The sequence below is a fragment of the Eschscholzia californica genome, unplaced genomic scaffold, assembly GCF_041429995.1.
Source record: "Eschscholzia californica isolate CP2 unplaced genomic scaffold, dmEscCali1.0.p SCAF_2, whole genome shotgun sequence".
NCBI classification, from domain to species: Eukaryota; Viridiplantae; Streptophyta; class Magnoliopsida; order Ranunculales; family Papaveraceae; genus Eschscholzia; species Eschscholzia californica.
Genome location: NW_028238309.1, coordinates 1,649,908 through 1,672,822, shown reverse-complemented (window position 1 = coordinate 1,672,822; position 22,915 = coordinate 1,649,908). Strand labels below are relative to the sequence as shown.

General features: G+C 35.3%; 3 protein-coding genes across 13 annotated transcripts; all 3 read right to left on the bottom strand.

Moving 5' to 3' along the window:
* Nucleotides 1-520: 520 nt before the first annotated feature.
* AXR4 (alpha/beta-Hydrolases superfamily protein) lies at nucleotides 521-3,103 on the bottom strand. Of its 2 annotated transcripts, none has more exons than XM_086663518.1 (2): nucleotides 1,737-3,103; nucleotides 521-921 (listed from the first exon to the last, which is right to left on the bottom strand). In XM_086663518.1, exons 1-2 carry the CDS (start codon nucleotides 2,925-2,927, stop codon nucleotides 691-693), a joined length of 1,422 nt encoding a protein of 473 aa, XP_086519644.1. In that variant the 5' UTR covers nucleotides 2,928-3,103; the 3' UTR covers nucleotides 521-690. The 2 variants fall into 2 exon arrangements, with proteins under 2 accessions (XP_086519644.1, XP_086519645.1); XM_086663519.1 differs by having other exon boundaries at nucleotides 521-1,234; nucleotides 1,737-3,013.
* Nucleotides 3,104-7,832: 4,729 nt separating this feature from the next.
* Nucleotides 7,833-11,907, bottom strand: LOC147555108 (V-type proton ATPase subunit E-like). The gene is made up of 8 exons (XM_086660982.1): nucleotides 11,791-11,907; nucleotides 11,128-11,204; nucleotides 10,552-10,647; nucleotides 9,956-10,059; nucleotides 9,582-9,649; nucleotides 8,852-9,030; nucleotides 8,215-8,495; nucleotides 7,833-8,128 (listed from the first exon to the last, which is right to left on the bottom strand). The coding sequence occupies exons 3-5, from the start codon at nucleotides 10,620-10,622 to the stop codon at nucleotides 9,588-9,590; spliced, it is 237 nt and encodes a 78-aa protein (XP_086517108.1). The 5' UTR covers nucleotides 10,623-10,647; nucleotides 11,128-11,204; nucleotides 11,791-11,907; the 3' UTR covers nucleotides 7,833-8,128; nucleotides 8,215-8,495; nucleotides 8,852-9,030; nucleotides 9,582-9,587.
* An 829-nt stretch (nucleotides 11,908-12,736) lies between these two features.
* On the bottom strand, nucleotides 12,737-21,054 carry LOC147555107 (Pentatricopeptide repeat (PPR) superfamily protein). 10 transcript variants are annotated; one of them, XM_086660973.1, is made up of 12 exons: nucleotides 20,924-21,054; nucleotides 20,308-20,380; nucleotides 20,121-20,179; nucleotides 19,907-20,026; nucleotides 19,666-19,796; nucleotides 16,231-18,754; nucleotides 16,104-16,160; nucleotides 15,498-15,619; nucleotides 15,019-15,129; nucleotides 14,033-14,108; nucleotides 13,244-13,273; nucleotides 12,737-12,994 (listed from the first exon to the last, which is right to left on the bottom strand). In XM_086660973.1, exons 1-6 carry the CDS (start codon nucleotides 21,020-21,022, stop codon nucleotides 16,315-16,317), a joined length of 2,922 nt encoding a protein of 973 aa, XP_086517099.1. In that variant the 5' UTR covers nucleotides 21,023-21,054; the 3' UTR covers nucleotides 12,737-12,994; nucleotides 13,244-13,273; nucleotides 14,033-14,108; nucleotides 15,019-15,129; nucleotides 15,498-15,619; nucleotides 16,104-16,160; nucleotides 16,231-16,314. The 10 variants fall into 10 exon arrangements, with proteins under 10 accessions (XP_086517099.1, XP_086517105.1, XP_086517107.1 ...); XM_086660972.1 differs by having other exon boundaries at nucleotides 12,943-12,994; nucleotides 13,244-13,933; XM_086660976.1 differs by lacking the exon at nucleotides 13,244-13,273 and adding an exon at nucleotides 13,869-13,933 and having other exon boundaries at nucleotides 12,943-12,994.
* Nucleotides 21,055-22,915: the final 1,861 nt, after the last annotated feature.

Sequence of the window (22,915 nt, the reverse complement as noted above, 5' to 3'; positions counted from 1 at the left end):
AATTTGAGTTTCCATCTAATGAGTTTCATAACCTCCCTGTTCTTGGTTCTCTGAACCTTTTTAGCTTACCTAAGATGACATCTTTGCCGGTGTGGATAGCTAACCTCACAACACTTGATAACTTGAGCATTCAAGCTTGCGAAAATCTAAGATATTTGCCGTTCGAACTTCTCACATCTCTCAATAATCTACTGATTCGAAATTGTCATCCAGATCTACACAGACAATGTGACAAGAACTGCAGAATCGATGGGCACACGATTTCATAATTCAATAAAGTTTTTCAATAAAGTTGGAAGGATTTCATAATTCAATGTGATCAAGTATCAAGTTTGACTTTGATGACATTCCAAACTTGATACTCGACTAACATTAATAACTACAAGTCTGTGTCAAAAGATTTCCTAGAAGTCTTGTTGATTTTGGAGCGAATTTAGGTTGTTTTCCTCATATGCAGCTTTATTCTGTTCCAAGTTTAGATAAAGAAAAATGTTAAAATTTTATGGCGAAACTACGGATCTTTACCGGAAAATTGTTTTAATGAAAGCAAATTCTGTAAAATGACAGCCGTCCCACACATCTGTCACGACTCACGACTGTTAAAACTGTTACGTTACAAACTTTGTGACACATAAATAACAGAAAAACTTGTACAAAAAACAAGCTTCGCTAGCGTAAGGGACAAAGAAATCAACTACCCCATCCGTGACCAAGGCCATATGCATCCATATAGTTTGCTTGATGAGCCTGACCCATATGGTGGTCATGACCATGATTATGGTCATGGCCACCTTCTGTACTGTCATCGAATATCTTCTGAATATGCTCCGGCATAGGCTCTTCTATAACATGTTTAACGGATTTTGGCAATGAAGACACAAACCGGGTTATAATTTCAGTTATCTCATCCGCTGCATCTTCCTGTCGTCATTCAACCAAAAATGTCAGACTACAATATGTACGAAGCTACAGTATAACATATGAGAAGCGCAAGGTAAGATTTCAACTTCAATTAACATATCGAGAAACTATATCGGTATTAAACACACTAACTATCGAACTTGAAGCTTTTATCATCGAGCTACTAGCAAAGGTAAAAGTTGATGAATATAAGATATCACTACAAGCAAAAAACTCACTCTATGAAAGACACATTGGTAAATATATGCTTATACTTTCCTTCCTAAATAACGGCAAGCACATACAACCATATACGAAAAAAATCACCGATCACCTAAAATAAGATACATGATGGTTAGACACTATAAGTGGTGTTTGCTAAAGAATGTTGAGAAGGAGGTACAGTTTTGGCAAGCAAAGCAACGATGTTGAACGTGAAATTCTCATACATTCTAACCAATCTTAATTTGGTAATCAAGTTTAACCTATTGAGTAAGGAAGTCAGAGTCCTGCTATTTGCACAAACTTAAAGTGGGAAATCACGATATGATCGACAAAGATTTAAAAGCCCATTTAGAAGTTCCAATTTCCCCATAATCAAAATTGTGATTCGTTCATTTGGTCCAAATAGTGTGCCTAATTAGATGTTAGTACACCCATAGATCGAAAACGGTGAGGACATGAATGTTGTAGTCGTGAATTGGAGGTGGGGACAATAACAAATTGAACGATAGCACCACAAGTTGATCTACGTATATGCGTGTGTGTGTGTGGGGATAAAACATATTTTGCTCAACTAACTAAAAGTCACTTAGATATAGTGATCCATATATTACCTGAGGCCACCTTCCACCCGAATGAGCGAAGAATCTCGCTTGAGGAAGCTTGTTTGCAACTTGGTGTCCTTCCTCGCTCCATTCTTCAGACCAACTACTCGACCAAAGCACTTGAATCGGGAAATCCTTTAGGGTTTCAGTACTAGCCCATTCCCCCAAATCAAATGTATAATTCAAACCCTTTCCTGTACCAACAATGGATTTTCTACCATCTCTACCCTTTAAAAGAACCCTATGAGCCTCTGAAATCGACACATTAATCGATTTTGAACAACATGATCTAAGTAATCTCTCATACACGGTCGAAAACCCTAAAGTAATGTCTCTAACAATGGGCATTTCGAAAACCCATAATGGCAAAGCTATCGATTTCGAACTAGAATCAATTAAGGTTAAACTACTTACCAACCCTAAATTTTCTGTAACCCAATTAGCACTCATTCCGAAAGCCGAATCATGCAAGACTAAATGAACAGGGGAAAGACCCATTGAATCAATTACTTGTCCAATGATTCGACCTATTTCGTCTGGTTTTAATTCCAATGATTTCAAAGTCTTCCTATTTGAAGCCCTAATTTCATTTTCCTCATAAGGAATTCCCCCTGTTTCAATCAATTGATCAAATCCCCAAAACAAACCTTTTTCTTTAATATCACTATAAATCTCCCAAAACCCACCAAACACTCCACCAAATCTCTCATTATCTTCTTCTAATGAAGATTTATCAGAAAACCCAGAACCAGGAAGATCAATAGCAACAGCATGAATACCATTCAAACCCAATAATTTAATCACATTTCGAAAGGAATAAGAATTAGAACCTAACCCATGAACTAAAAAAACAGTTTCTGTGTTTTTTCTTGAACCTTGTTCAATAGCAAAAACTTCAATTGGAGATCCATTAGGGTTTATTTGAACTTTAATTGTTTTACCCATGGAGTAATGAAGTCTTAGATCAGTGGGTAAGCTTAAAAACCATGATTTATCATCTTGTGGGAATAGAGAAGAGAGAGAAACAACTAAAAGAGTGAATACAGAGACAGCTATGGTGAAATAAGCCCAGAAAATGAAGGCATTAGCTGTGGGCGAATCACCATTAGAAGAAGTACCTGGATTTGAAGTTGAAGAAGAGGAAATGGGTTTATGAGTTTTGTTGATTTCTTCCTCTTGTTCTTCTGTTATGATCGCCATTGATTCAGATTGTTTGTTTGGAGAGAAGAAGATCAAGTGAAGAGATGGAAGTGGAAAAAAGTGTCACTGAGATTGATAATTACTACCATGCCATCTACTGTGAAAAGTGTGAAATATTTGTTGGAAAGCTACTAGGTTTGTCGGGCATGCTCATTGGTTCCAATCATGATCCACCCATACACATAGACATAGTGTTTAGAGAATCTCCAATGCACAACTGAGAAACTTTAAGTGCCCCATATGATTTTTGGAGTTTTGGGTTCTTGAAAATTATGTTCAATGTTTCATTCTACAGTATTTGAATCTCTAAGAATATTGACTATAATTGTTCTTGGTAGTTACGAAAGTATTGATACATTAATACGATGTGATAAGTACGATCAAATTTAATAGAAGTGATTTTATGTTCGGTCACTCTTTCAGGTGAATTCAGGTGAGATGGTCGGGCATACACAGTTAAATTTAAATCTAAGGGTCTAATGCTTATTTTAATTACTTTATTTATACTTATGTTCAATAATCTTGAGTTTGCACTTCCATTAGATGAAACTGAGATTTCCTAATTAGACTTCTTAAGTCAGATGGGAAGTTCTCTATAAGTCAAGAGCACATTTGAGAGAAAGTTACACAAAAAGATTTTCAACCGATTTAATGCTTATACAGGGATTTTGTCTCACTGTTCATAAAGATTAATGTCCTAGATTTCATAGGTGAAGTAAACACCAATTATTTCAAGCAAGAGTTTGTTGTACCTCTTTGTTTGTATGGCAATTGAGTATCAAAATAGAAAAAGAAAAAAAAATATTTAAGAAAATAAATTGATTCAGAGTGTTCACAAAATAAATTTTAATATCATTAGTATCATCGTTGATTATCAGTCCCTAAACATAATTATTCTCATTTAATAACTTCAACATTTGCATGTCTGATTCTTCTTCCAAGGTTTGTATTTGTTCCGTTCACTATAAATGGTTCACGCTGTCCGGGTTATCACATACATTTTTTACCAGAAAAAAGTTACCAAATACATCTATATAACAAAACACAATGTTAAATTTCTCCTTCTTTCTATTATTACAAATTAAAACGCGTGGAATAATAACCGTTTTCTTCAAGAGAAATAGGATCTCCATAACCGTTTTCTTCAAGAGAGATTTTCGAGTAAATATTTGATTTTGTCCGGCAAAAGGTTATCCTTTCGTCGGAATCCCTCTTTCCTTTCATGAAATAGTTGGTTGTTTTGTTTCTTGATTTCGTTTTTAAATCTCTTACTATCAAATTAGAGGAGAGAGAGACAAACTCCATGGAACAAGAAACTTTTTTTCTTTTCAAGAGGGAAAATTACCAACCAAATCGATTAAATAATGACAACACCACAACAAGAAGAAGAAGATCATAGACCAGTTGTTCTTACATTTTTCCCATACCCAGTCTATCCCAATTTCCAAGATCAATTATCTCAGAAATTCAAAACTCTCATTCAAACAGATGTTGTTGACAACTAGTGATGTTCTTGATCATATTGATTTTGATTGGATGTTATCGGAGATGAGTTGTGATTGGAAACACAGGTTGTATATATTTTGATGTTGTTGCTGATTTTGCTGTTATTTATTAATTGATCTTCTCAGAAGAATTCTGATGTTGGTGGTATTATGATATGCGAGTTTATCAAGGATGATCAATCTACTACAACAATGACAGTCTAGAGAAATGTAAATTTAGTATTTTCTTTATTATTTGTATTATCAGTTTTTTGTTGACCTTTAGGGTCCTTTCATCCGTGATCTTTAGGATCCTTTCATCTTTCGACCTTTAGGGTCATTTTATCGAGTCGGTGTCTAGTCCCATTTTTTTCTCTTCATGAGGCACTTTGCATTTAAAGGTATGTAACTCTCATGAAGTTTTCAGAGGAGAGAAATAATAATGATCATCTATGTAACATTGTGATTTAATCACTTATGAATGAAAATTTGTTTCGCTTGGTTAAAAAAAAAAACAACACACAATGTCTTGGGACTGACTAGGACAAGTCGAAAGACAAATACGTTCGTTCGTTGACTTTTTGATAAAATCGACACCTTTTGATAACCCACCCTAACTTTTACAAATTTAATCACCCACGAATAAAGTGTAACAAAACGCACACTCATGATATTTTCTTTATATCGAGATCATTATACCTTCTTCGCATATTTAAATCACTTCTATTTGTGCTAGTTCTTATACTGGAATTTTCATTGTCACTACTATTTACACTTTCATTACAAATGAAACTATACATGTAATTGTCACTGTAATTGTCGCTACCGCTTGAAATGTTACTATACCAGAAGTCACTAATTTACAAGTCTGCACTGCTTCAGCCATACAATAAGCTCCAACATTGATTGTTCGATATCAATCCTTCTCCCCATAGAGATATCTCGCCCTTAGATCAAGATTTTGAAAATGTCATGGATGAAGAAGAGAAGGAAAAATGACGACTCTCTTCAGGCGAAACCTCTCTTCGCCCTGACAACTTCTTGCTTTCTTCTTGGTTGAAAGAGAAGAGCTGGCCCAATGTTGGATGATGCTATGCAAAAATGACACGAATAGCTCAGTCAAGACAAAGGGACAGGGACGGGGTTGGTCTACCCTTCGTGATAGAAGAAGCGCCCCCATCGCGGCGAGTCGGCGGGGGAGAAGTTCCTTTCTTACTACCCACTCTATATGCAATACACATGCAGTCTGTGTTATCATAGAAAGGCGGTCTCAAGAGATGGAGGTCATTATCTCCTTCCCCGTCCATTTTGCTCACGTCTCCGTTTTTTTCCTTTTGGATTTTCAACGAAAAAGTTATTCATTACATTGATCTCCATATAATTAATTCTGGAAATCCTCACTATCACCATCCGTTTTACCTCTTTCATCTTTTTCATCAATTCCTCAACCGATTAAACAGTAAATTTCTGAACTTTTGTATTAAATCCCTTCGTGTTTTTCCTTCTTCTTCTACTTGATTACTCTTCTCCTTCAATTAGACAAAATAATTTCGTGAGTTGGGATCGTTTTTCTTTTAGGACTATTATAGATGGTAGATAAATTTGATGCAAAAGTACAGTCGGCCATAGTGTGTTACTTTTTTTTTTTTGATAAGAGCCATAGTGTGTTACTTAATGGAATGGTTTGGGCATGCAATATCTTAGTATCATTTGCATAATGTAACGTTGCCAATACTGTAAAATATAGTGGCAGGTCATTTTTCTTTAAGGTTGAAAGAAGGATTTACAGATTTAGGTGTCCTAAATCTTCAATCATGTAAGTTTTCGTTATCCTCTTTTTGTTTTATGTGTATTAGGGTTTATAATTGGTTGATATCATTGTATCTTTCATTAGATTTGGAGCAGATATTTTCGTCTTAGTAAATGTGTAGTTTTTGTTCTTCCCTTTGTATTTGATAAGAATTCCTGCATCAATGACAATCTACTGGAAAAGTTGATTTTAGAATGGGAAAATCAACTTTGTGATGGCTTCATTTCACCTTTTCCATCTTTTCTTCTCATGTTTTGCTCTTTATTCTCTTTTGAACAGATTTGTCATACCTAAAAAACACTAAGATTGTGACATTGGCAATTAGGATTATGGGTCTTTACATGTATAGGTAAATTGTCTACTGATTAAAAAAAATTAAGAATTTGAAATCAAACATAAAAAAAAAGAAAATTGTTGAGAAAGAAGGTGGATCGATTTCAGTAAGATCCTGATTGGGGACTCGGAGAGTAAAATTTTAGTCTATGAGTTTTAACATAAAGGGTTAATTCCGTTTTAGCCCCCATTATGTGACCAATTCACCGTTTTGACCCTAATTGTGTCCGGCAGTATGTTTTGCCCCAAATTATCTTCGGAGGCCAAAATGGAATTACATATGAAAAAGATGATAAACCCGTAAAAGCCACTTCACCTATTTCTTTCTCACCCACTTCACCTTATCTCTCCTCCATCACACCACCTACTCCCCACCTCGCCTTTCTTCTCCGGCGAATGGTAACCGTCCGGAATAAATCATTTTGACCCCCGAGGATAATTTGGTAAAAAATTTAACCATTTGGGGCCAAAACAAACCGTAGGACACAATTGGGGCCAAAACGGAATTAACCCTAACGTAAATTTCTTTTTATTTTTTCAGTTCACTGGGTTTATGTTCTAACTTCAAAGTTGTTAAATTTCTCAGGTTTCTTTCGCTATTTGTTACGTGATCTTATAAAGGGTTGTTCAATTTCTTACATGTTACGTTTGAGTTTGTTTTAGGGCCACTTTTTGCAATTCTCGTCATTTTCCGAATAATATTTCAATCTTCACTTTATTCAAATGAAGCAGTATACGAAAAATTGGATTTAAGCATCAGTTTGAACTTTCGTTTAGTTTTACGTTGTTATTCTTTTGTCCTTTTGTCAGGGTTTCCATGATTCTCTAGACGACTGTCTTTGTGCACAGAGATGACAACTCGGCCTCTTGAAAATCATCCTTTCGCTGAAGTGCTCGGAGTCTTCAAATTTTCTTCCTCCCTAAACCTTTCACTCCTACATCCTCATTTCCGAGGACTTTGTATCACGTTTTTCATATGGTCTATGATGATATCACATTGTTATTCATACCATTGGAGGGGTAGTAACCTCTGTGACATCACCCAAAGAAGCAATAAACACGACGAGGTCTTGTTCGATCTACAAATCCTGAGAACCTATACCTAGCAGCCTCGGCTGTAGTAATAGGGCAAATTGTTGGCCTTCCAAACTACTCATAACCCATTACACATAAATGTTTGATAGCATTTTTTATCGAGAAAGGTTAGTCTGTCGTACCATATACCCCGACAGATTGAGGGAAAAATTGACTGAACGAATACCCTTTTTCAAATGCCTACGGAAATTGGAGCTTTGCGACCTGATGCAAAAAGATATTTACAATACAAAAACACGATAAGATAAAGGTTGCAGCAACACGAACATATACAAATGTATATAGATACGGTATATGGATATACATATACAATGACATATAGATATTTAGATATATAAATGCATAGATGTACAGAACCGTTATACACACCACACCACAAGAGAACCTTGTTAGGGAGCTTTTTGATTTCATTGTGAGAGGTGCCCGATTTTGGGTCAACAATAAATGCTTTCTAGTGATACTCCATAGCTCTACAATATCTGAATAGATGAGTTGCCAGTATTAGTTCCTGTTTATACATACAAAGCTCCTAATCTTCTGAAGTTTCCAGCAAAGTAATACTTGCCACATTTTCAACTTGAACAAGTTAATAGGTTTTTTCAAGGTAATTCTGAATCATTTTCCAGTCGTCACTATTTTTGTCTACTGGACTGTTTTTACATCCCAATCTTCAAATAGTGAGTTTATGTTACCTGGAAAATAGTGAGTTAAGGATCTGGGAAATTTTTTAATCTCTACCCTCAATACAGTTGCATCACCGAAGCCATTAATGGCTTTTGATAAGTATGACATTACTTATGAACCCAATTGCTCGTCTTCTACTGGCATTAACTGGTCGGCACCATACTGCATCAATAAATTGAGTGACTGTGGTAAAGAAAACAGAAATTACTAAAGGTAAGTGTTTTTTTTCCTAAGTAGTGATGTCTGATCGTCTGAAGATTTCAGATTCGGGCACGGATAAACCCTGACTATCCTAAGGTTGTGTTGTTTTTTCTAAGTCAGATCTGAAATCTGACCTCACAGTCTCTATTGACTTGAGTCAGATTTTGGTCTGCTTGCCTTTGTCGTGATGTCTGGTCGAAGGCATATCTAGATTGATTTTGGATGCATTTGAGTCAGATGAGTCAGATTTAGAGAAGGAGAAAAGCATCACACTAGCTCTGCACTCTGTTTCAGAATTGAAATGGCAGAGAACTCACAAATTCAACTTCTAAGACTGTCACAGGTTCATCTTTGTAATCATCATGAATTGTGTTCAAACGAAAGAAAGTCCAACTCAAATCATCGATGCCGTGACAAATATTATTTGCCTTTGGAATGTTAACCTGCTAAGAGAATGAAGAGTATCAAAGAACTATCATTAAAAGATGAAATCATACTGCATCTATGTAACAAAATCTATATACATTGAGTATAGTTGTTTTCAGGACTTTTTGCCATATCAGATACTTGGATACTGGTCTAACATTCAGATACTCTTGTGAGGTGTGCCAGTCAGTATGCAAGTTGACTGGCTATAATGTGAGATTTTGTGTGTACATCTTATGTGAACCGGCACAAAATTGTCTTAAAACCACCTCAGGTTATAATATCTTCATGTCTAATGCAAGAAAGGTTGATCGAAAAGTAAAAAAAAAAAAGATATAAAAATATAGGGTAGGCCTTATCCTCCATTTCCCCATTTTCTGCCCATTGTATCCTGTCATTGGTGCCATTATCAAATACCCATATCTGTGTCCATGTTACATAGAAAAAATAGATACAAAAACTACCCAGGCAATTAAGGAAGAAATAAAAAAAACGTGTAACTCGTACTTTTCTATCTAACCACAGCTTAAGTGTAAGGACACTGATGGTATCCAAGGTCAAGACTTTCAAGAACTCCTTTATTCTCAATGCTGAACTAAACAGAAGCCAAATATCAGCAACTGTTAATCAGTATATCCAAAACTTGAGAGCCATTACCTTTGCAATAGGATTGTACGGTACAAATATCACTGGCATAATGATAGTGAAAAAACACCCTAGGTTGTGATATATCCGAAGAATAGTACATGAAACCATAAGATTATTTGGCAACTATGATGTTACCTTACAGTGTATTGTTTACTCGGTCAAACGCTATAGAATCCCAAGTAGAGATTATTTGGCATGACCTGTGCCTCCGGCACAATGAGATTTATATATGAAGAAATTCTTACCAATAGAAATTTGAATTGGTTCAAAAGTGTGGATAATTTTTTTTACAATAAACTAACAATTATGAAAATAAAAAGGTTAAAAGTGGTGTTCACTGCTCGCACGTTGTGACTCTTTTGAAGCTGCATCTTTCATCGAGTTAACCAAGTCATCACGAGCTTGAAGAACATTGCTACGAGAAGCATTTAGCTGTTGCATAGAGTAATCACTGCAAAATACGTCAAATAGAATAGGTTAAGAAAACATGATTGACATAATATCGACGTACACAAAACTGAGGCATCCAATTGCAATTAGTCCAAGTTTTTTGGATAAGTAGTAGCAATTTTAGATTAGATGTTGAAGACTTCTTACTAATCATAAATATAATCACAAACTTGATCAAGGGCCAACAATTATTTGATTTGAGACCTAGGTAACGTAAAGTATTACGAAAATCAAAACAGGTCAGCGCCAAAATTAAGTTAGTTTCTGGTAAGATTGCAAATCTTGAATCCTATACAACAACAAATTGCACACTATGATTTAAATCGAATGAATTATGTGAAGTTAGAAATCAAGTCCAAATTGCACACTATTGAAGTTTTTAGTTCCAACTAATTTGGAGAAAACACTTGCATATGTAAGTTCATCAAGTTCTGTTAATTAACAAAAGAAAGGTGGAATTAATTCCGGATAGGTTTGGACTACTTATATTTACTTGTAAACATCAACTTGCTTCTCTCTTTGATCATACTCTTGCATGATATATTTCTTTCCAGCTTCAACCATTTGCAACTTCTTAATGTTGAAACTCCTGTATCAAATCAACATCTCTTATTCATCAATTATAAGTAACGAAAACTTCATGAAGAACTTCAGCAGGAAAGGAATGAATGAGTCAAGCTAACTTGCAAAATAAAAATGGCAACAGTAGCACAGGCTAGCAAAACTCCTTTAAAGGAAGCATATGTGATTAATGAGGAGAACCCAACCCATTGTTCAAATGTGTTGCAGAAATCTCCTAAGCTTGTTTGGAGAGATATCATTTTCGAAAAATTAACTTCCACCTGGTATCGTAACAGTAAATATGATAACCAATCCTCTATTGTGCCTAAATTCGAAGCATAAGTTGTTGCCTGGTATATTGCATCGTAGAGACCATTTTTCTAGTTTAGTCAAATAAAGCACATCCTCCTAACAATTTTCGAGTAGCGTTCCATCTCCACAAGTTACATATACAAACTCACTAAGAACTACAAAATATGTAACTTCATTAAAAAACAACAGTACTTACGATAGCTACATTGAAAAATGTTTTTTTAACACGTTCGACTTTTCCCGGTAGCGTATTTGGTAATTAGTTTTTCATCTCTGCGAGTTACATAATACGAAGTCACTAAGAACTACAAAACATATAACTTCATTAAAAAACAACAATACTTGCGATGACGAAGTTGCTCAATCATCCATTCTGTAACTATATAGACGCTATTTCAAAGTTCAAACTATGTTACGAAGATCACCTATATGGAACGACAAATCAGTTCCTTAACCATAATATCGTCAAGATCAAGGTCAAATTGAATTTCTCTGTCCAACACGTTTGATTATCTTAACATTGTCAAAAGCATTAAGAGATAAATGTATATCCCCAATTCATCAGACAAAATAATAGGCCGAAAAGAAATGCATATCCAATTAATCTATTCAAACTTCACAGAAAAAACAAAAAGGGGAAAAGGAGCAGTAACAGAAAATTCAGGTACAAATAAAAACTCATCATAAGAAATGGTTAGTTCATGTCGTAGTCTTTTCGACATTTCGATATCTTTATACCCGAAGCAGGAAAAAATCAACGTAATGAGGAAGAATCAGACCAATACGAGTTAGATATTATTCAATCTATGTGCAAATGAAATCTCTTAGATATTGTCAATTTTGTTAGGCGACTAAGTACCTTAAGGAGAAAAGTGTGTGTATATAAAGTAGTCTTTATGTCTCCAATTTGGTAGTCGGCTGAGGTTTCATAGTAAGATAATCCAACACCGGCAAGAGAATAGATAATGTTGAAAACCTAAGAAACCAAAAATACTTGTAAGATTTCAAGTCTCTAACAACAAACAACAGTAATATCCATTTTGCTTTCACCTTTTTCATACTAATTCTTGTTACTACTCAAAAACCTTCCTAACTTTTTCTTAGAAATTCAGTTATTAAGGCAATTATTTTCGGATCTCAAGTAATCTACCTAGGACCAACTATTAAGATTGAGATGAAGCTTAAGAAGACTTCCACGAGGCTTTCCCCCATAATTGAATGGGCCTGCCAAAATGAGATACAAGTTCTGATAAAAAGTTGACTCTTAAACGGATATATTCTAACATCAAATCGAAAGCAAAACCAAATAACTCTCGAAATCTGGTTCTTATGACATTAGTTTGAGCAACACGAACAAAACACACGATCAATTTAACATTCCAATCAACCAAAAACCTACCCCCAGCCCTAATTCTTATTTGGACTTGTAAAATTTCTACATAAAATTCGCTTCATTTAACCAATACTCTCGAGGAGAATTTCAACAACCATTTTACGCTCCATTTGAGTACAAAGAGTAGCTCAAATATAGAGTGAACTGTTACTTCCTTATTACTTTCCCTTATACCTACATGATTTTATAAGATCTTTAGAGGTATCTACAATATGGACAACTAATGTCAATTCAGCAAAGTAATGATCAACTATACAAAATTATGTCTAACTCCATATCAACGCATATCAAACACAGAAAGAAATTTTGATTGTTGTACTAAAAGGCAAAACCGATCTACTCTCTTTGACCAATGGAATCAAATAACAGACTCATAAATCAACAACAAAGAATTAACATAAAAATCCTACGAAGGGAAATAATAAAATCACCATAAAATGTAAACACTGAAGTACATTGAACTCTACAGAACTTCCAACTGTTGAAATTGGTCAAGTTCACTTATTGCCAATAAATAAATAAACTAAACAATATCAGTAAATCCTTTACAGATTTGCGTGTGAGATATCAAGTCATTGAAACATTAACATACGATAGAGAAAGAGAGATGGGTCCTGTTTAGCTTGTTTGTCTTTTTCGTTCTGGTAAAGAACTGATGAAAACCTAGGATCTGTTGGGACAAAATGAAAAAAAATCATATTGCTATAATAAAATTTTCAAAAAATAAGGACTTCATGATTTAAACCAGGAAGCATTTAAATTGGTGGTATAAGAAGTGGCAACTTTTTGTGATGTTATTTACAGCTTAGACTTTCAGAAGATAGCATTTCATTCCGACAATCCGTTGATCAAGAAGCGTGCCAGAGAGATGAGAAGCAAAGTTATAAAATAAAGGGTATTTTACGATCCTTTGACGAACCTCCATTTTATGGAGCATATTTGCTCCTCTCTGGGAACCAAGTCACCAACCCATTATAGCACCAGCCAATAGCCAAAAAAAGATTTGAGTTAAAGTTAGATACGAAATTTTCTTAACGGAAACAAAGTAATTATACAGAAGATCTATTTTGCACTTCAGAATATAAACTTTTACTTCATTCATACCAGAATGTTATAGCCTTTGCGAAATAGATAACAAAGCAGTGAGCATGGGCAGTTTGAAGACACTCATCACCAGTATAAATGTTCAAATAAGAAATAAAATCAAATTCCTAACAATAAGCCTCAACCAATGCTCCATTAAAGTGACGGTAATAATGTAGATTTCAGAAGACATTTTTGTAGAGTTTAGATTTTCAGAAAACATTTAATGGAGCATTGGTTGAGGCTTACTGCTAGGAATACAACATTGACCAAATGTCTTAAATCGACCTTAAATCAAAATTGGTTGATGATAGCATTCCCTCTTCTGTATAAATGTTTGTGAGATAGTTGATGCTCATCACGGAGCATCGGTTGAGGGTTATTGTTAGGAATACAACCAATGTTATCAGTTATCATCACAGAACATCAACTATCATGGATTTAACTTTGGGGAAATCGACCTTAAATCAAAATTGACCGTGTAAGAATGAAACCGTGATAGTTGATGCTCCAGCAAAGTTAGGTTCTAGGTATTAGATTTCAGAAGAGGGAACCAATTAGGTTTCAGAAGATAGTAGATGAATCAAACTACATTATTACAGCAATGTCTAAAATTTTTGCTTACCTTGGATGATTGAAGACCCAGACAATCAACCAAACACGTTGGATTTGAATACAAGCACGTAGACGACAGGATGATTCTGTATGAATCAAGAAAACCGATAATTAGAAGTTTTGATATAAAAAAAATAGTAAAACCAACCTCACTGGAAACAAAGGGATACTAAGATCTCCGTTTCGCATAGATTAGGAATAGATCTCCGTTGAGGGATGAATAGACAACGAAGATGAGAGAAACGAAGAGATTTTTTGGTCAGTTCACAAAAAGAGTATCGGTCGAAGTTGAAGGGTTTTGGCTATAAGGGGTAGTTCATCTCACTCACTATGATCTCATTCAACGGTATAGATTTAGTCCATGATAATCAAAAGCCCAAAAAGTGAACGCGCTTAAGATTTTATTAGTCCAATCCTATTTGTATATGTAAACCAAAAAAACAAGAAAGTTAAACTCATTTAGGGGAAAGTTAATTAGAAAGAAGACAGCGAAAGTTATTAGACCTTTAATAGACACTAAATCACACTCTTGTTAGTAGATTGAATATCTGATCTAGCTGATAGATGAAGTTCTCTTGCTAAGGATGAACTCCTTGTTCTACTTTAAATTCCACAAATGTCAAAATTACAATAACAAGGGAATGATTGATCTTTTTTTCCTTTGAATACGCTAATTCAGCCGATCGACCAAGGATTTGCAAGATAAAAGAAAGAGCTTTGGGTGCAACGTGCAAGAGAAGCATATGCTACAACAAGATAGTAACACAAAGTCGCACACATAAAGAGTATAGATTATTTTCGACTACATAACAAGGTCGTGAGTTATGACCCTTGAGTTACTGCCATATACACTTTTCTAGGTCATTTTCGTCTGCCTATAAGGCCTATAACTAATTCTCAATACAGAACAAGAAATTCCTTTTGTAATTTCATGTATATATATTGGCTAAAAATTCAAATAAATTAATCTAGGGTGTGAAGATCAAATCATTTTACCTCAAAAAGGGATCGCACCCAACATAAAGGGGAAGTAAATGCAGCAGGCACCAGTTTGATGAAATTGAGAACCTCGTGATAATGCTTTCCACAAGCTAACAGAGAAAGTACCTATTGACAACATATTGAAATTCAAATCACTGTAACCAAACCTGTAGCCTCTTTGCGTCATGACAACTTAGAATTTTACAAAGACTGAAAAAGTATATCCCTTTGAAAAATTATATACACCCGCGACAAATTTCTGTTCGAATAGAAGCGTGAGAATTCCTTAACAAACTAGAAGTTCAACCAATGAACAGAAAATGCAAAAATCAACTCTTGGAATGTCTTTTAAGTATCCAAAAGCAGGCATATAGACTAACTGGCTGAAATGCCATGGTAAACTCTATTTAATAAGTGACTTGGTATCTAACATGTGATTGAAAATATATAGGCTTCACTTCCTTACTACATCCGTAAACAACAAAACTTTTCACCTTTTCGTGTTTCTACAATTCACCAATTTCATCCAGAATTGTTCCCTTCTGCATTACTCTTGTTATTGTTGCTCAAAGCCCACATAAAAGAGGCACGTCATCAGCTGCAGAGCCCCTGCAGACTAAAATCATACATAACATCAAACATTGCTTGGAGAAAGAAAATTGAGGCGCCAATTCAGGGGCTCTGTATGTGACTTAGTTATATCTGAACAATTCTTGACTTACGAGTAACAACTTGCTGAAAGAATGATTCAGTTAGTTTGAATTCTTACAAGATCTGACAAATGACTCTTTTACTGATTCGGAAAATGGAATTAGAGAGCTTTCAGTGAGAATTTTCAAAAAATGGGTTTATTTTATCTAATGGTGAAGAATCAAAGATGAAGTACTCCATCAGAGATTACACGTTACTATATGACATTTTTGTTCCTTGTAACTTGTAAAATTGCAATGTGGGGAAGAAAGTTCACATGTGACGAAAAAGTGCATGAAACCCCATGATATGCTGCTGCTAAACATATTATTTTACTAGACTAATTCCGTGCAATGCTGGAGAAAAGGAGATGGTATCATTTCTCTATATATTAAGAAGCGATATTTTACCTCTGCTAATATCTGGACTTCACACTTCTCGGTCATGAGCTTAATTTTTACCCGTGCCTGCAAGAGGAGTACCCAATTCAGTAAATATCTAAATGATGTTTGATCTAACAAAACGAGTAGAGTCTACCTTCACTTATGTCTGAACAAGCACGACCAAGAACAGACAAGGGTTGAGGCATAAGCATCTAAGTCACCAGGCCGGCCACAACTTTTACCCAGCAAATTTTACCTTCATAGCCTTCTTAATGCATTTCTCTAATGCAGTAAATGTACTTTCTTCCAGTTTTCCTTCACGTGACATTTCATCCATTAGATATTTAGCCTTCTCCACATCTCCACGACTACAATAACCAGAAACTAAAGCTGTGTATGTCACAGCATCTGGAGTGAGTCCTAGAGCCTTCATATCGCCGAAAAGATCAACAGCGTCATCAAGGTTATCTGTCTTGCATCGGCCATCAATCAAAACAGTGACGAATACTTTATCGGGTTCAATATCCATTTCCTTCATACTGCTACATAAAAATGAAGCATCAAATGCTGTTTTTTCCTTCTTCCCTGAGTTTTGACGGGAACTACTGTTTCTGAGATATACTTTCTGGTGACCATCAATCAAGACAGTGTAAGTGTAAACATCAGGCTTAATTCCCCTCTGTTTCATATCAAAAAATAAATCATTGGCCTTCTGCAAGCAATTCACCTTGCAGTAACCATTCATCATTGTGGTATAAGTTATAGCATCTGGAGTTAACCCTCTCGCGATTAAACTATCAAATGCAAGTTGAGCCCCTTCCATCTTTCCAGTTCGACAAAACGCCGCAATAAGTTTGCTATAAGTAAACTCAGTAACACCCATTCCCAGAGCAAACATCGACTCAATTGTCTCGAAAACTCTTTCCAAATTTTCCTCATCATATAAGCTACTAATGAGTTTCACGCAGGCTTTCTTGCTCACAAGAGTACCGCGCCCTACCAATCTCATAAAGAGTCCATAGGCGTCTCCTGCACGAGCTGCTTCACAGTATCCCTTAACCATGGCACTGTATGTAACCGTGCATTTATCCTCCAACCCATCCAAGAAATTTTCTGCTTCCCTCACCTTGCCTCCTATACAAAGACCTTCAATTATAATGCTGTGTGTCTCAGCCTTGGCCTTCACACCTTCATTTTCCATATAATCAAGAAGCCCAATTGCCTCTTGTGTATATCCATTTCTAGAAAGACCTCCAGCAAGTATATTGTACGTGACAATATCAGGCTTGCAACCCAGTTCCTGCATTTCCTCAAAAACACTCAAGGCGTTCTCAAGTTTACCCTGGAGGCAATATCCATGTATCAGCGTTGTGAAATGTATAGTGTCTGGAGCCATTCTCCTACTTTCCATCTCCTTAATCAACTCCTTGGCAGCTTCAACTTTACCCATCCTGCAGTAAGCATCCATAACAATATTGTACGAGACCTCATCGAGAAAAAGCCCCGAATCCTTAAATTCTTTGAAAGTCTCAACCACCTCTGAAAACGAACCCTCTCTAAGTGAACAATTGAGAATTAAGCTGACAACAAAGCAATTGATTTTAATACCCTTAGATCTCATTTCTTCAAGTAGGGCTTCAGCTTTTAGCCGCTTACCAACTTGACAGTAGCCACGAATCAAAGAACTATAACTATAAGAATCAGGAAAAATTCCATGTGTTTCCATATCATGTAAGACTTCCTCAGCTTCTTGAAGCTTCATCTCACTGCAAAATCCACGAATAACAGCATTACAACCAAAAGTATCGATAAACATCCCATTCCCTCTCCACTGTTGGAGCAATTTATAAGTTTTATCTGAACCCCGATGTAAACAGGAGCCCTCAATGAAAGTCATGTAAGTGTACACATCAGGAGTGATCCCAGCCTCTCCCATTTCTCTAAGCAAATTAAGAGCTGTATCCGGATCCTCTTTTTTACAAAATGCCTTAATCATAATAGCATAAGTATAAACATTTGGACTCAAACCTAGCCTTTTAAGCTGTTGGAACACTGCTATAGCCGTATCGAATTTTTCACATCTAACCAAGCGATTCATGAGGAAATTACATGACCATACATGAGGTAAAATTTCACATCTTCCAACTACAAATAAAGCATCAATGGCCTCATCAAACATATTGAGGTCCACATAGACCTTGACCAACACATCCAGTGCTCGGACCAAAGGATTTGATTTTTCACCATTCCCCTCATTTTCACATCTCTCAGACAAAGCTTCAAAGAGAGAAGAAACTTCAAAATTTGGATGATCCTCAGTTGATCTAATGATGTCCGAAAAGAAAGAACCCAATAGCCTATCGAGGCGTAAATCGCATAAAATTCTAACAATAACCGAGTAAACATTGACATCATATACGAACCCACTGTTTTTTAAGAAAGATAAAACACGATTGGGTTCTTCTCTCAAACCCCGCAAGATTTCAACAATACCCACTGTATCTAACTCCTCAATGTGCTGGCTTGAATATGAGTTGTTCCTAGCATAAATTGGTTGATCTTCGGGGAATGAGTTTATTTGTAACGCAGCAGATACTGAAGAAAAGGAGGATAATTTACAGAGGGTTGCCGATTTTTTGCAAGAAAAAAACCTTGTTGCTGGAACCCACATGGAATCTCTACAAGCATGACAAAGAGTCACAATTAAAATCCAAGTTAGGGAGTATGTGCAGTTCAATGAGATAATAATAAGCATGAAAAATAAGTTCACCATGGAATCGGAAATTAATACAATTATGCAAGTCATAATTCTATAAATCTATAAAGAGTTTTTATAAAAAAAAAAAAATAATCTACATGGTCGATGAACATCCAATGCCCTATCCATGATGCACCTTTATCCAGTTACCACTTGCAGAACTAAGTACATGTAATGGACTATACTGATAAAATTTGCATATTGAGATTCTTTGTAGCACACTTCTATCTTATCTGAATCTGAAACATAGCTAAAACACAAAACTCATGTTCACTCGTAGTCATAAATCCCAGAACAACCTCATTCAACACAATCTCCGCTTAAATTGACACTGGAGAAATGTTCAACCTTGAGGAAAATGAGAACGGTGTGCACTAGTTACTATTCTTCTCCCATGCCACAAAACCAGCAGGCACTATATCTACTAAGCATGTAACAAGAGGATATAAAAGACCCACATCCAGGAAATCTGTTCTTGTCATTTACTATTATTCCCTCTCAGTAGCTTGAAGTCCAGAAAAACCACAACGGAATAATCTATTATCTATAATAGTTCAATTTGCTAATATCTGACTTCACACATATTAACCAGAATAATATGCTCAATGGTAAGTTGAAGTCCAGAGCAACCATAACGATTTAAACTATAAATCTATAATTGCTCATTAGCTGCTAATTATCTGACTTCACACATATTAACCAGAAGAACATGACCAATGGTGGGTAGACACCCACAATTACATGTGAGAACATGAGGAGAACAAATTTTATCGCAGAACATATAAGATGTCGAAGTAGTTAGGGTAGTGATAAAACAGCAAAAAAACATACCTTGTCTTGGCCGACCTGTTATGAATAAAAGGTTTGTTGTGAATAGGAGCAGCCACAGCCTTCCTGATAACCTCAGTAGTCAAGGGGAAATGATTGCCTTGAAAATTTGATCTTCTTTGAGCAAGTACCCCCTATGAAAGAATGCAAACCATTAAGATATAGCATCTTAAACAAACAAATCTATGAACAAACAGAATGGATTAAAGAAGAGAGGATTTCGAGAATATTTCCATCACATTACCTGTCTAATGGTGGATCTAGAATCCATGAACTGCCGTACTCTTAAGAAATTCCCTCTAACCGCATTATTCCCTAGGGTAACACTGCCAACCCCGCCAGTAAAAGAATTCTGTCTTTTATTCTGTAGATCAAAGTAACATAGAATTAATAATAGTTACACTCATATTGTAATCCAAAAGGTAGGTAATAAGAACTTCTAGAGAAATTTTACTTACAGGAACTCTCTGCTTTTTAACATTTGCTGCAGGTTTCTTCGACATCTTGATTATATCATCTGTTCAACAAAGATAGAATGATAAACTAGTGTTTCTAAAATACAGACATTAATTATCATATCATTTTTTTTTCGACAAAAGGCAACAATTTAGCAAAAAGTCCAACAGGAAAGAACACAAACCATACCTAATGTCATGTTTATCTTCTTCTCGGTGAGTGCAATCGCCTTGGTAGTCATCGGTTTAACGGTTGCTGCCATCTGCATGAAAAACACACTAGATCAATAAATAAACAATGCTAACCAAGTTCCATTATTAGGTCAATAAATTTTTTAAATTTTGATAATCAAATGATTAACAGAAATCCTTCCACATAGAGGTAAGCAACACAAAAGCAAGGACCTTTGACCCTAAATTAAAAATTGGTCACCAAGCTTCTCAAAAAAAGAAAAATATTAAATCTTTACGAACCTAAAAATCTAACAGGAAACCAAATCCAAATTTCATCATCAATCTAATGAACATTAACAAACAATATGAATATAAATATGCAATTCAATTGGTATCCAATTAGAAAAACTTATTAGAGGAATTTCATCAAACAGTTGGGGTACAAACTAAATCATATCTATAATTCTCAAACAGACTCATCAAATTGGTTAGAATCAAAGTAGTTCAGTACTCACCAGAAATCTCAAATGCATAGATTCAATTGAAGTTCAACCCTAAAACCCTAGTTGCTACACAACTCCTTATTGTCTACTTCAAAAACCCTTATTGTCGATTAAAGGAAAAAAAAAAACCTTGAATCGTTGAAGAGAGGGCGCAGCAGCGACTCTGGGGAGTGGGGAGCTTGCTGTGGAGTGAAAGAGGAGGAAGGTGTTTTCACGTAGGTTTCTCATTTCTAATCTGGACCGTTGCCCCAATCAACAACAAAAAATGGGGCAAAGGTCCAAAAATCCCAGTCTAAATTCGAGCCCCCTCCAACTTGTCCCTAAAATAAGCTCTAGGTCCAAATGAGTCAGAAAATGTACTGTCCACTAACTTTTTCCATTTTTTTCTTTTCTTTTTTCCTCTAATACCCCTGTAAAGTACATAGGGTTGTATACCTTACTTATTCTGACATTAGCATTAAATTCAAATCCCATCTCTCTTTTCATTTGATTTCATCTTATTCTCTCTCTCTAAAAGATTGTTGAACCAGAAAACTCTCTCTCTCTCTCTCTAAATTTTTGGCTGAAATCACCCCCTTTCATTTGATTTCATCTTCTTCTCGCTCACATTCTCTCTCTCTCTCTAAAAGATTATTGAACCAGAAACTCTTTCTCTTTCTAATTTTTTTTTGAAATCACCCCTTCTTATTTGATTATCATCTTTTTCTCTCTCCCATTCTCTCTCTTTAAAGGATTGTTTGAACCAGAACTCTTTCTCTCTCTAAATTTTTTGCTGAAATCACCCACTCTGTCTCTCCGGCCTCAAAATTTATGTGTGAAAATTTCAATTCCCGCCAGGTATTATTCATCAGTTGACTTCTAATGGGTGATTAGGTTTCAGTATTTAGGGTTTAGAGTTTAGAGGGTTTCGGTGTTTAGGGTTTAGAGTTTAAGGGTTTAGGGTTTAGGGTGAAATCAGAAAACTCTCTCTTTTGTGCCTTTTCCTTTGATTATCATCTTCTTCTCTCTCCCACTTTCTCTCTCTCTCTCTCTGTCCCTAAAAGATTGATGAAGCAGAAAACCCTCTCTTTCTCTCTATAAATTTTGGGTAAAATTTCCCTATCTATCTCTCCGACCGCAAACATGTTTCTTGTACACAACTTTCTTCCTTGTACCCAACATTCTTTCATGTACTCAACTTTCTTCAATGTACACAACTTTGGTCCCTGTACACAAATATGTTTCTTATACACAAATTTATTTCCTGTACACAAATCAATTTTCTGAATATTGTCTTCGGAAACAGAGCTTAACATGTGTTACAGAATTGGACTATTTTTGCTTATTTCACTTCACATATTTGTTCTGAGAATATTCTAATGTTGAGTGCATAGAATGTTGTACTGAACATTTTCCAATTTTCTGTAAATTATTCTGAAATCGATTATATTCTTGTAGTGGAATATTTTTTAGAAAGATTATCGACTTCTAAAATAAAAAGAATATAAATAGAAAATATGGAAATCTTTTGAAAAATCTACCAACATATAAGGCAAGAATGTTTGAGAAAAAGAAAGTAGTAAGATTGGAGAGAGAAAATATGGAGAGAGAAAAATCTTGAGGAAAAATATGAAAAAGGAATAAAATTTAGAAAGAGCGAAAATAGAAAAAATCTATAGAGAAATTCGTAAAGTGTCTATTACATAACGAAATGGGCAGTACATAAAACAATTCCCAGTCCAAAAGTGTGTATTACATAACCAAATGGCTAGTACACAAAACAATTTCTGGTACACAAAAAAATTTCCAGTACAAAAATGTCTAGTACATTAACCTAATGGCCAGTGCACATAACAATTTCCTTGAAACAAGAAAATTTCCATTACAAAAATGGCTAGTAAACAGAATAATTTCCAGGAAACAGAACGATTTCCTAGAAACAAGAAAATTTCCAATACAAAAATGTCTAGTACATAATGACGTAGTCATTGTTTTTTTCAATTTTACCTCGTCTGATGCTTGTGGACTAGCAACAAGAAGGATTCATCTTTCATCAGAAAAAAAAAACAAGAAGGATTCATTCCGATCGGAATCGATAGAGTAAAACTGTAGCTTTAATGGTGTTTAGTATATTCCATGTAC